Below are 14,695 nucleotides of genomic sequence, written 5' to 3' on the forward strand. Positions count from 1 at the left end.
GTTATATTCAATGTGTTAACATAATATAAATCGACTAATATTTATGTATTTTTTTAAAAACTATGCTTACTTTTTAGTTCAGAGGTAAAATATAGGTCCTGTTCCTTCCTTCTGAAAGGTTTAGCATGGATTCCTACTGGCAACAGACCCATCTACAAAATGGCAGACATCCACTAGCATCTTTAGATGATGAATCACAGATATATACTGTCCCTTTCAAAATTTGTGTCTTCGCCAACTTACATTTTCCAAATGCAGTGCAACAGGCAGACTAACATTTATTACTAAATAAGCTTTTATTTAAATACTTCAAAGAAACCTTAAGGCAGTCAAAAATTTATACACATATAGATATACATAAACATACTACAAACATTCGATGCAACAGCATTCAAAATCTCAGCAGGATTTTTGTGAAAACTACTTTTTCTAAAATTGTTTTAATAATTCAAAAGACCAAAAACAGCCATGATAATCTTAAAAAATAAAGTTGGAGGATTCATCTGAAATCAAGACTTATTACAAATCTGTAGTAATTAAGAAAGTATAGGATGCTGCAGAAAGACAATTACAGAAGAACAGAGTTCAGAGGAATGATTTATCACACTGTATCACTGTAGGGCAATAAGAGAGCAATCATTTCAATAAATGGTGCTGGGAAACTAGATATCCGGGGCAGGGGGGGGCGGTGCTGGGGAGTGACCCCCCACTACACGCAAAAGTAAACAAAAAAACCCAAACACATTCTAGAAAGAGTAAAAATATAAATCTGAAAGGAGAACGAAAACACTTCTGGAAGATAACATAGGAGATACTATCTTCATGACCTTGTGGTAAGCAAAGATTTCTTAAACAGGATACAGAAAGCAGTATCTGTACCAGAAAATGCTGATCATTTAACTACATTAAAATCAACAATTTCTATTCCTTGGGGCTCTATTAAGTGAGTGGAAGTACAAGTCTGAGAGTGAAGTTATCTGTAAGATACACAACCTGTGAACACTCTCTACCAGACAAACACAACACCACTAAAAGGATGCCCGAAAGGCGAGTAAATCTTTTCTAAACGTTGCACAACCCAGTAATAATCCAAAAAATGCAAATTAAAGCCACATGGTGAAGTATCACTAAAATAAAAATGACTAGTAATACCAAGTGTTAGCCAAGACATAGAATAAAGAGAACTCTTACACACTGACAGTGTGAATGTAAACTAGCACAAACACTCTGGAAAACTGTTTGGCAGTATCTATGGGAGTCAAATAAACACATTTTCTATGACCCAGAAATTCTACTCCTAGAAATGCTCGCCACACTCACATCCCAAAGATGTATAAAAGAATGTTCAAAGTACATTATTTGCAGCTGCCAAAACTGGAAGTGTGAAAACGTCTACCAATGGCAAAATGAATAAGCAAATTAGGAAAGAATCCTACAGAGGAATACTATACATACAACAAAGAAAAACAACAAAGTAAAAATACACACAAACGTGGCTGAATCTCACAAATATTATTTGAGTAAAAGAAGTCAGGATGAACAGTATATTCTGTATCTTTCCATTTTTGTCAAGTTTAAAAACAAGCAAACCCAACTGATGGCGGTAGATGTCAGCTGTGACCACTGGGCCTGGGGGACAATAGCTGGGAAGGGGCCCAGGGAGTGCTAGCACTATTCTTTCTCATCTGGATGATGACAGAGCAACTATACACACTGTGAAAAAATTCATCAAGATGTACACTTATGATTTGTGCATTCATCTGTACGGATGCTATGCTTACATACAGTATACTTTAAAGATTAAAAGTAAAAAAATCACCATCATATATAAAATAGCCCACAAATGCAAAAAAAAAAAAAAATAGAACAAAATGTTTTTTTTCTATACATACAGAACTGCAAACTGTTAAGTAGAATTTTTTTCTTATGCTGAAATCCTGTTACCCATGTTACACATCTGTTGACATTTCAGAATGCATTTAAAAATATCAGGTATCAAAGTAAGAAAATATGGTAAGAACAAAATATTGGAGATATACTTTCCCTCAAATGAAACAGGTGAACATAATGAATTAGATACCAAAGGAACAAAATTGGCCTAATCAGGATCTTTTCATTGTAGCAAACACAGGGACTAATCTAGACATGAAAATATGCTAAACATAAATGAGGCCTCAAGAAAGTGGGGCAAGCCTTCACTGAAATGTGACACTTGATTATCTGCCCCTCACACCACCTGATTTTTGTTTGGTGTGTACCAGAATCAGCATTAGTGGGAGCATGAATACTGCTGACTTATTGACAAACACTGGTGCCTACTGAGCTTAGTCATGGAAGCCTGGCTTCCAATAAGCCCTCACGTGGAAACCCACTGTGTGTACAGATGAAGAGTGTTACTGCTCTCCTCTGGATGAAATGCAAGGCCAGGAAACATGGGGAACTGAGGCCACTCTCCTGCCTGGCCTACAGGGCCAAGGGAAGGCCCCAGATGAACCTCTGTATCCTGTGAAACAGTGCTTCCCTCATGACCCCACCTGACTGAGCCAATCTGGGAGGTTAAAAAAAAAAAAAAGAAAAAAAGAGCCCTTCCTCTCTCACCTCTTCAGGCTTACCCCTCCCAAAGACACACACCCAGGCAACCTTCTGAAACACAAAAGGGCCATTCTTGGGTGAAGGGTTTACAAGGAGCTAAGGATGCAACCAGACATAGGAGTGTTACTGCACAGACCTCAAACAGCATCACACAGAGAGACACCAGTTCACAGATTGGGATTCTCTTTTTTTTTTTTTTTTTTTAAATGTTTATTTATTTTTGAGACAGAGCATGAACAGGGGAGGGTCAGAGAAAGAGACACACACAGAATCTGAAACAGGCTCCAGGCTCTGAGCGGTCAGCACAGAGCCCGACGCGGGGCTTGAACTCACGGACCGCGAGATCATGACCTGAGCCGAAGTCGGCGCTTAACCAATTGAGCCACCCAGGCGCCCCGAGATTCTCTTAATTCTGGGGGTTTATGAGACCAAGATTCAGTCCTCTTTTCTGCCCAACTCTACTTTTTAAAAAAATTTCTTCAACCCCATTATGAGTTTCTTGGAAAACATACTTATTGCTAGCTTCTTCTAAAGATACCTGATGTCAAAACACTCCTTAGGCTCCCATGTCCCCCATATGATTTTGTCAGTTTACTGGGTTAAAACCCTATTATACACAGCACCCACCTCTCCTGGATGATGCTTCTCTACTTTCTGAAAAAATGTTGAAAGTCAGCTATTATTTTGCAAGCTGATGGTCATTTGGGGATCTTCTTTGTAGTATGCATAACCCTTTTAGTTTAATCCCAAATAGGGATGAATCGCTCAGAAAGGCCCAGGCTACATTGTATGACCTCCCCCACCGCTGCTGCTGACACACACTGGGCAAGGGCCCCATCAGCTCATCATAAATGGATACAGCACATATCCTGTATATGTTTTGTGAGATAGGGAGGCTCTAGAACAAACTGCCTGTGGAGGGCGGGGTACTGGGAGAGAAGCCACACATTCTTCTACAAGTTACATGCAACTGATGTAATCAGACTTGTAGTTCCTCGAAGCCATGATTTCTTATTTCAATCTCTTATGCCTTCAGAGATGGGACAGAACAGATAGTAAGAAAATTACTGGCTAATTGGCCAGTGGTTACGCTGCAAGTTAAAAGTGCAGGGCTTGCCCCCCAACCACCAAAAAAAAAAAAAAAAAGGAAAAGAAAAAGAAAAAGAAAGAAAAGAAAAAAAAGAAAAAGAAAATCCTCCTTTGCTCTCTTCAAGTTTTTTCTTTCAGTAGTATTTTTATAGAGGCCTTTGTTCCCCAGACAGCACTTTTACATGCAGTATATATTTTCATCTTCACATAGTCCTGGTAAAGCAAATTATTATTACCCTGATCTTATAGATGAGTAAAATAAGGCTCAGGAAGTTGAAACCCATCAACAAACTGCTAGGAGGAAGCGTAAACAGAATCTCAGGCCACTCTTCTTGTTACACCTCATAGATGACCCTCTCTCCTGCCTCTTGCTTCTTCACCCTTTCTTTTCTTCTGCTCACACTAACACACATCCCTCCCTGTACTGGGGACAGTGTCCTCTTTCCTCTGCCAGGCCAGTGGTGTGGCTGGTGCCAAGAGCCCTTCCTGCTTCATGCTCATGATGGAAGGAAAGCATCTACAGTCCATTTTTCAGTGCCCTCATCTCTATCCCGGCTCTCTCACACTTCTCCCTCCAGACATGCTACAGAAAGGGTGAACGCTGGTGCTCAACTCACTCAAAGGTACAGGCGTTCCTCGGTTCATTCCCAGGAAACGCTATCGTAACACTTTCATCCAACTGGTTTCCATTGGGTAAATCAACACCACCGTGAGCTAGCGACTCATTAACTACTTGAAAGTTTCAATGGGGACATGTTTTATTGGGGTTCCACTGAAAAGCTGTGGTTACAGTGCCACTAAGAGGAATCAGGTGATGGGGAAAAAAAACTAAAATTATTCTAGGTATTTTTAAATATGAAATCATCCTCACGAAGTGCTAATGAAAAGCATCTGAGCTTCTGGATCGCATGAAACAAAACCATGTTTTGCCTTTGCGCTTGCAAAGCTAGCTGATCTAGTTGTAAATAACTGTCATGTCAAAGGAACGTGGAAAAAAGGGTGTCGAAGGGGAAGACTTCTAGAATAAGTCTATTATGCTGTCTTATCTATATGTTATGTAGTTATTATGTTCATTTCTGATAAGGAAAATGAAGACCTGAGAGGATAATTAACCTGCTCAGAGACGAAAGAGGCAGAGCTAGAAGTAGGTGAGTCTCTCCAATTCCTGAACCATTCTGAAATAGATGGTACTCTACTATACCATCTGTATTTTCCTCCCATCTGTGCATTTCTCCCATCAAGTAAGACAATCTGTCAAGTAAGACAAGCCCAAGAAGTCTAAATGGATTAGAAACTATGAAAAAAGACATTTCATTTTTTTTTTAACATTTATTTATTTTTGAGACAGAGAGAGACAGAGCATGAACAGGGGAGGGGCAGAGAAAGAGGGAGACACAGAATCGAAAGCAGGCTCCAGGCTCTGAGCCATCAGCCCAGAGCCCGATGCGGGGCTCGAACTCACAGACCGCGAGATCGTGACCTGAGCTGAAGTCGGACGCTTAACCGACTGAGCCACCCAGGCGCCCCGAAAAAAGACATTTCAAATAGGCACATGAGCTATCTCGACCCCTGAATGACCACTCCATAAGCCCTACAGGGCCCTTCCCCAGATGCAGGGCCATCTACAGCAGGTTCGCAGGCACAAACACCATATGCTGGATCCTACATGGTCCAAGGAAGATGTGGTACTTTCTGTCAACTCTATCTTTGGTGTAAAAAGTTTATTTTTGCACTTTTTAAAAACTGCAGTAAGCAGTTTATTTTTCATAAGGAACCTACCACTGTGCTGCCACTTCCTTTCTCCTAATACTTAAAAGACTTCTGGGTCTTCTGCAGCTCTGCAGCCGATCCCAGTGAGTTTGGTTCTGGCTTTTCAAAATAAAGAAGGGGGCAGCACAGCCACCACCACCAACCCGACTAAGGGGGTACGCACCGCTCAAAAGAACACTGCTCTGTGCATACTACCCTCAGCTGTCGTCCTGTGCAGGGCTCTGCACTCACGCTACCCCGTGGAACTGAGGTCAGCACTCCAAGGACTGGGTGCACGGTACCTTCTGTTCAACGGCAGTTTATGACTGCCTTCATCGTGCGGGTGGGAAGAACCACGGATCACGAAGAGAACCGACAGAAGTCCTGCCACATTCGCGCAGTCTACGACCCTGTGAAAAAGTCAGATGCACTCTCCCTCGCCTGAAAACTAAACCAGAGTATCAAAACTGAGCCAGAACCCCTTTTTTTCCCCAACAAGAACGAGACCTGAACTGGAGCACCAAATTGTGGAGATATCTTTGCTCAATGGGATGTGCTGAACTTCTTAAAAGCCTTTCCGTACACTTCATCGTGGGGGCAAAGAAATGTTCACTCAAGTGTGCACTTACTTCGGTGCACACACACTCACACCCCTTACCAAAAGTAACTTCTCCTTTGCCAGCTTTGTCAAATAGCTGAAAAGCCACCATGAACAAAGCATCCGGGGCACACAGGACAGATTCAAATGCTACGAATTCTTGAAAGGATATTAATCTGCAACATAAAACAAGCACAAAGCATAAAATCAGTAGCTTGCAGAAAATAAAAGCATACACAAATACACACTGAGGAAAAAAATTAAATGTCACTGTCAAAAAATTAAATTCAAACCTAAACATTTATAAACACTCAGCATTTCCTTTCATATACAGTGGACTGAAATAACAATGTACAGAATCTAAAGAACATGACAGGTTTGAATTATAATTTCAAATGTAAACTGTAGTAGCCAACAATATAGCATTTCTGTTTTCAGGCAAATCATTGGACTCTAGAATTAAAGCTTATTTTAGATTAAGATGTGACTGTGTAGCAGCAAAACAGCACAGCTTTGTCATTCATTGATACCTTTATACACCATGTAAAAATGGTTCACAAAGATTCATTTATTGTCGATACCTACTGACCGCATGTGGATTCAACTAGGGATAATAGGGGTGATGGAATACAAACGGATATGAAATGTGATACCAAGGAACTTCTAGTCTAAGGCACATAACACTAGTCTAGATCTAGAAATAGTATAAAAGGAAGACCAACCTAAGACAGGGACCAATATGATAACAGAATTGCGGCAGGAAAGCAAAAAAAAAGCTTTGTAGCAAAAATGGAATATAAGCTGGGCCTTGAAAAATGAGTGAAATTCAGGTGTATAGTAATGGGCACAGAAGGGCAGTCACTCCGTTGGGGGATGCTTACAGAAAAGCAGATGCAAGAAAGCTAGGGCGTGTACCAGGAAAATGGCAAGGAACTGCAGAGCACATGAAAGAAAAGATGGTGAAATGAGATTATAAGTGTCAGGCCAGAGATGGGCATGAAAACAAAAGAAGGGCCTGGTTTTTCTTCTCTAGGAAGCAAGCAGTATTGAAAGTCTTTGATGGGCCGCCTGGGTGGCTCAGTCGGTTAAGTGTCCAACTTTGGCCCAGGTCATGATCCTGCGGTCCGTGAGTTTGAGTCCCACGTTGGGCTCTGTGCTGACAGCTCAGAGCCTGAAGCCTGCTTCAGATTATGTGTCTCCCTCTCTCTACCCCTTCCCCGCTCATGCTCTGTCTCTCTCTATCTCTCAAAAATAAGTAAACATTAAAAAAAAGAAAAGAAAAGAAAGAAAGTCTTTGAGCAAGGTCATGACACAATCAAATCTGGTTGTTTGGAACAACATGACAAGTCACAGATGCTGTGCCTTCCAAGGAGTACATGCACCAACAAAAGCGTTTCCAGAAATGTTCTTTGTCACTATTTTGTATTTTAATTGTCCAAATATTCCAATGATACACTGAAATAGTCCAAGTTTCTGGAGGATATAGAGGGAGGAAGAAAACGGAAGCATTTTCCTATGTTTCTCAAAACAATTACTTCTAAACATCTCATAGGGAGAACACATTTTTGTACAAAGTACATGTAACAAAGTTAGCTGTTTCCCAGAATGTCACCTGATTGTAATAATGTCACAAAGAAAGGAAAATCCTATGGAGTGTTCAATATACTATCGCTGTCATTCACCACCCAAAACACAACCTTCTGAATGCACGGAAACATTGGGGAACAGCAGGTGTTACAGAGGAATGCATGCCCAGAACACCTTCTCTACCATTCAGTCTGTCTCACTGAGAATCTATGTGCAAGCAAGGCTGGAGTTGGGCCTCAAGGAGCTCACAACCTACTAGGCGAGGGCAAGGCAGTCATGTGCACATATACCCACCAGAATGCACAAGCTGAGGGTCAAGGGTAAAAGAAGAAATAAAGTGTTAGGGGCATAAAAGGAGGAGCAATCCATTCTGCTACAAAACTGGGAAACACCTCATGGAAGTGTGGCCTTTCAAGAAGAGATTTTAAATGTGTGTTTGTTTTTGAGAAAGAGAGAGAGAGAGCGCACAGGGAGGGGCAGAGAGAGAGGGAGAGAGAGAATCCCAAGCAGGCTCCACGCTGTCAGCACGGAGCCTGAGGCAGGGCTCAAACCCACAAACCGTGTGATCATGACCTGAGCGAAGATCAAGAGTCAGACAGATGCTTAACCGACCGAGCCACCCAGGTGCCCCTAAAGAAGAAATTTTGAAGTTGAGAAGATCTTAGAGATCATCTACTTCAACCTCCTTATGTTACTTTTGAGGAAACCAGAAGTTAATGACTGTGTGACGGTGAAGCACTTGCGGCATTTGGGCCTAAACAGCAGGCGTCCTGGTCTCCATATGACTGAGACAGAATTCCAGCTGGTAGGGGAAGGTGGAGAGAAGAGTGAAGGGCAGAGAGAGGTGGTTCCACACTGAGGAACAGAGCGGAGCAGAGAACAGAGGTGACAAGAAATGAGGTGTACTGTGGTTAAGGGAAGGCTGCACGTGTTGCCGACCTTGCATCTAACAGGTCGTGAGGAGTGAAGAGTGGCTTGAGCTGTAACGCTGGCCACCTGAGCAGGACCTTAAAGGCCACCTTACAAAATCTTGACTTTTTTGTAAACAGTGAGAAGTCACTGAAGGCTTTGGGAGTTAATAAATACCAAGTTCATATCACAGAAAAGGAATTGGTGTGGAAGATGAATTTCACAGAGGACAAAGACGAGATGCAGGGAGACAGCCTACGAGCTGGGGACAGCAGGGGTGTAAGCCAGAGCTACCACACCAAGACTGAAAAGAGAGGAAAGGCTAGAGAAACGCAGTTGAGGCAGAAATGACAAAACTTCGTGGTGACTGGATGTTGGAGGCTGAGGGCCAGGGAAGAGGTCTAGCTACTCCCAAGACCTCCAACCTGGATAACTGAGTGAGATGATGATACCACCACCAAAGGTAAAGAAGAAGAGAAAAAAATGAAAAAGAGAGAAGGGACTGTGAGCCAGTAAGACCAAATCTGACCATGTTGCATTTGAGGTACCAGTGGGACACTGAACATGGTGTCCAGCAGGAAACCAAAAGGACCGGCGTGAAACTCGGGACAGGAGCTGACAGGAGTTGAACCCCACCACTCAAAATTAATGATGAAGTCCTAACCCCCCGAACCTCAGAATATGCCTTTGCTTGGACGTAGGGTTGTTGCAAATGCAATGAGCGAAGATGAGCTCATACTGGAAGAGGGTGGGCACCTAGTCAGTATGACTGAAATCCACATAAAAAAGGGAGATGTGGACACAGACACGCACACAGGAAAAACACCATGTGAAGATAAAGGGGCAGTGAGCAGATGCTTCTACAAACCAAGGAATACCAGAGATTTCCAACAAACCATTAGACGCTAGGGGATAGGCGTGCAACAGCTAGATGCTCCCTCACGGCCCTGGCAAGAAACCACGCTTGCTGACACCCTGGATCCCAGTCTCAGAACTGTGACACAGTAAATGTACTACTGTGTTTTAAGTCATCTCATTTGTGGTACTTTGTTACAGCAGCCCTAGAGAACCAACACAGGGGCCAAGATTGGAAACACAGATCTGGGAGGTTTTAAACAAAGGCTACTTAAGGCTGTGAATGAAACTGTCCAGAAGCATCTCCATCCGGAGGCACACTCAGCATCCTCTACGACGCGGCCGCAGCAGAGAGGGGAAGGTGTCTCTGGGCTACTTGCTTCTCACCGCCACTCCAACCCCAGGGCTCCTCCGAGCAGGTACCAACAACCACACAGCCACAGTGCTCCTCAGTTTAACTTGCTGGCAGTTTGTCAAGGCAGAAAACAATCCTATTTGCTCAATTATCCTTGCACAGACGTTAGGTTAATTAAAAACGAATTGAGCAGTGTGTTCTCCAGAAAAGAGGCACTTTTTTTTTTTTTTTTTAAATTTAATGGTCTGAAGAAAGAAAGGCTTAAATACAATAAAAAGAGCATCTTTCCTCTCTCTAAATGGTTTGAGAAACCTGAACATTATCTATGTGGGTGAACAAATCCTTGTCTGGCAGTGTCAATGTGGTTTCATAACCATATCTGGCCAATGAATACTCTGGTATTTTAGGCATGTTACAGATACCAAAAAGGTATGTAATTTGGTAATCCTGTTAGATACAAGTATTACACATCTATGTAGGAGGTATACAGATGAACCATGAAATCATAATGTCTTACCGTTCAGCAAGATCATTTTGGATTTTCAAGGTAATCTGACTAGAAGGCTATCAGAATAATTACATAGTACTATATATTCATTTGCAGCATGCTATTTAAACACACACACACATGCACACACATATTTCATATAAACAGTACTTCGGTCTTGCTTTACAGATTTAATGGGTATTAGTGTAAATTACAACAAAGAATACAAGCTTAATCAAGTTCAGACCTGGCTGGTGAGCTCACTTGGTTCCTTTTCCACCCAAAACTTCTCTGACAACACCAGATGCCCTCAAAAATAAATCACACAACTTTGATGACCGTGGTTCCATGACTGTGTCCGTGGGACAGTGTCTGACACCAGTGTTCACCTGCAGCAACTGATAGTGCGACGTGGGTCAGCGAAGAGAAGCAAACCCACAAGTCACTTTTTTCACAGGCCTACAACCACTCAGATGAGGGAGGAGTAGGTTTCTACTCCATTTCCTGGCTCCAGAGATTTTTTTAAGTAAGTCGTTTTGTGTTCAAACCACTAGAGCCATCATTCTCTTTACTCTAAAGCCATTTTTAACAGCAGCAACTTTACAACTCCTTGAAAGTCCAGGTAAAGTAGCCCAAACACCACATACTACAACCAAATACAGAGCCAAGGAGAAGAGGGATTAAGAGTAGACTGCATCAGTACGCTGTGCTTAGGGCTGTGTAAGACGACACAACTATACACACAGAAAGATACTAGAAGGACACGTACCAAAATGATGCCTGAGTGTCCTTACAGTGGCATAACTTTAGGTCTCCTCCTCTCAGCTTTGCAAGGAATAGCTCTCAGCCTGAAGACACTTAAAATATAGAGAATACCATGATATTATGGGGAAAAGTGGCAAGTAACAGAAGCGAAGATAAATTACTTAGCAATTCAGAGGAAGGAGAGATTATTATCACACTGAGAGGAAAGTGATGGAGAATGTCAGTAAAATCACGTGACATCAGAGGGAAGATATGACCAAGTGGACATGTACCTTTGGTCTTGCAGGAGATGTAAGACGGGCTAGAAGAGAGATGGGAGGTGGGAGAAGGACAGGCTGGCAACTGCAATGAGGCATCAGTGCCTCCTCTATGTGCTGAGCAGAGGCTAGTACTGGGAATACACGGGGGAAAAGTGCACCCCCTGCCCCCCAAGAACTGACGGCCCAGGGGGCAGATGGCAAGCCAGGAACCAAGGAAGGAGGGCTGGAGGGAAGAGCCACTAGAAGTGCAAGGTCACTGGGGTAAGGGCAGGTGTAGTGGTGCTTAGTAACATGACTTTGTGCTTCAAACCATAATCTGGCAGTGCTGGAAGGAGAAGAGTGTGCAGTTGGGGAGACATGTTGGTTGAACCCAGGGAAGAACCATGAAGACCTAAAGGGAAGGAAGGGCTCCTTACAACTAGGGCATGCGAGTATATGGTGCCACACCCTCAGGACAGGGCAATCTGACAACACTGCAACAGTCTTAAAAACGCCCACACTCTTTGACCCCACAAATGAAGGTGTACAAACTTATGTACAGGGATGTCCAAGTGGCATTGTTGACAGTGCAAAAAGTGAAAACAACCTCAATATGCAAAAATATGTGACTGATTACATAAAGGAACATCCATATATAGAATACTATCCAACCACTATAATTGCTACATACACAAATTCACATTAGGTAAAAAATTGGTTATACAAATGTATCTAAAAAACAATCCCATTTTGTTAAAAATGGACAAAAATAATACTTTATACACATACACAAAAGTGTGAAGGATGTATGCCAAAGTATTAACAGTGGTTCTCTCTAGGTAGTTAAAATATTAGAAATTTAGGGTTTTTCTCTTTTTGCTTGCCCATATTTTCTACTCTTTTCAGTAATACACATACTGAATTACTTTTGTAATAAGAGAAAAATTAAAATTTATATGGAACCAAACATCAAGGATTTAATAAACTTAGGTAGTGGCAGAAGGCCTGAATAAGGGATGGGGGTGTTAGGAGGGGGGTACTGAAAAAAGAAACAAATGATGGAAAGAGTCACACTAACTGGCCATCTGAGGTGGACAACCTCCAGTTTCTCTCTTCCTCCTGCTGTTGCTTATTCTCGCTCAGCAGCAGCTTATGCCCCATGCGGTCCCTTTCATCTCCTGCCTGGCTCCCACCTCCAGGCCAACTCTGTGGCTAGGAAAATTTAAGCAACTGCACATAAGGATCTGATCTGTTCAGCTTTCAGGAAGTTTGGATGTAGACAATGCACCATATCAAAATCCAATTACCACTTTTACTTAAGGTTCCTAACCACAAGAGTGCTTCGCAAAAATAACTTCTCCTTATAACCCTCTTCCGTGTGTTACAACAGAAGCCAAACGATTGTCCAGGATTAATGGCAGAGATAAAAGTAAAATCGAACTCCAAAAACTGGGTCCCAACCACCAGACCACCCAGGTTCAAGTATCTGAGAATGTCGAGGGGGGAAAAAAAACAAACACAGAACTCGGCTTTCCTGAGATCTCCAGTTGAGCAAAAAAGTTTTGGCCTCTATCATTTTAACATCTTTAATAGCTTTGGGGGTTTTCCACCTCCTTATCTCCCTCCCAAATGCCTTGCAAATATACATTGTTCAGGCCACCAAGCAAATATGTTCCCTGCACCTTCTATATACCAGGCAAGCCCCTAGGCACTAAGGACACCATGAAAATGAAGAAGATGGACAGAATCCACATCTCAAGGATTTCCACTGTAGTGGAGAAGGCAGGCAATGAGCACAAATATACATACGTAAAAATAAGATGATTCATAATCAGCTAACTTCTGTGTAGAAGATAAAAGAAATGCTTTAAAGCAGTGCTTCTCAGCCCCAGAGAGCCTATTTAATCGGTCTTAGGAGGGACCTGAGCAGTCATTTTTTTTTTTTTTCAACCTTCCCAAGTATAGCCAAGCTTGAGAATGATATGGATGGGACATGGGCTGTCTGCCTATGTGGCCGGCAAATGCCTCTTGGGAGATGGCAGTAAGTCTCAATGATGAGGAGAAAGCACTGGGAAGATATGGAGCAAGAGTATTTGGGACAGAAGAACCTCGGTGAGAGGCTAGCCCTAAGACAGGCCAACCTTGGCAAGACCCATGGGGCAGGGAGCCACCAGAAGGCTGGAGACAGGGGAGGAGGGAAGCTGAAGGGAGACGGGGATGAGGGAGTGCGTTAAGCATACGAGGCTATGTGGATTTCAGTGCAAGCATGCATGGGGGACAGCCACTGTTGGAGGGCTTTATGCCAAGCAGTGATGGGACTGCATGGAAAGAACACTCAGGATACTGAGGAACACGGATTGCAGGGAGAAGAAGTGAGCCCAGTCCCCAGTGGCTGCAGCAGGCTAGGCCTAAAGCTTAGCAGGAGAGAGAACAGAATGGAAAGGGTTCAAATCCAGGCTCTGTCCAAGAAGTCACAGCACACAACTTATAAAGCCCAGGGGCAAATCAGGCACCACCACCCCCACCCCCCTCCCCACCCCGGAAGCCCAGTGGCCTGTGGATGCAGAGATTATGGCAACCAGAGGCACAAACTCTGAGGCCCTGTAGTTACAGAGGATATGAAAACTACTAGTTAGGCAGATGATGGATTCTACATCCTAAAATCATCAGTAGTAAAGTGGAAAAAGGCCCAAGTTCTACTTCTTCCTTTGCCTAAGTGGCTGAATGATCTTGCTGGACAAGTTGGAGCATATCTCCTCTCCTGATCTATGAGGGAGGATCTATCCAATGCATTTCAGTCTACTATCCCATTTTCTTCCAGCACTGGCCTTGGCATTGCCAGGAGTATATGTGTCCAGAGGCCAGCTGGGCTCCTCAGCTCTACATGCACTTGGGTTCAAACCTCACTGCAGCATTTGCCAAGGGGCTATTTAAATTCATTGGCTCCAATGAAATCTGGCAGACTGAATATTGTTCAAACAAGCATGCTACTGCCTGGCTTTGAAAACCTATTAAAGATTTTATTAGCAACTTTACTGTATTGTTATCACAAGTTTAGCCTATAAATATCACCTCTGCATAGATCACTGCCTCTATATTGCCAAACGTAGATAAATATCATAGGCCCTCCCTTGTAGTTGTGACCTTGACTCAGTAAGTGATAAGCCCATACTTCCAGATCTACCTGTCTGTCCACGCCTTGCAGTTCACTCCAAACAGCGCTGGGCTACCCAAAGCTGCCTGTGCCAACTACTGGGACTTATAGAGGGCATTCTTATACCTCCAACATCTCCTTCCTTATCAGAGGGATCAAACATATTTAACAGGTATGACTCACCCCCATTCTACTTTTCGTTAATAGTTCACTGAACTACACACTCAAAAATGTCTCTCACCTATACACATTCTATACCCCATTCCTTCTTCTCCTCTTTGTTAAATACTACTATTCACTCCCCAATGACCTCAGG

The 14,695-nt window shown here is 42.8% G+C and overlaps 1 protein-coding gene across 3 annotated transcripts in view; it reads right to left on the minus strand.

Annotated features, from left to right (window-relative positions):
- The window catches only part of SLC25A13 (solute carrier family 25 member 13), a 183,860-nt gene that overhangs the window by 108,172 nt on the left and 60,993 nt on the right, over window positions 1-14,695 (minus strand). For 2 of the 3 annotated variants that reach the window (XM_042918249.1, XM_042918240.1), the window contains exon 4: window positions 6,089-6,204. The exons of the other annotated variant lie outside the window; for it this stretch is intronic. In XM_042918249.1, coding sequence (XP_042774183.1) covers window positions 6,089-6,204 — 116 coding nt within the window. The remainder of the gene's footprint in view (window positions 1-6,088; window positions 6,205-14,695) is intronic. 3 annotated transcript variants of the gene reach the window in all.

The sequence above is a fragment of the Panthera leo genome, chromosome A2 (genome assembly GCF_018350215.1).
Source record: "Panthera leo isolate Ple1 chromosome A2, P.leo_Ple1_pat1.1, whole genome shotgun sequence".
NCBI lineage: Eukaryota > Metazoa > Chordata > Mammalia > Carnivora > Felidae > Panthera > Panthera leo.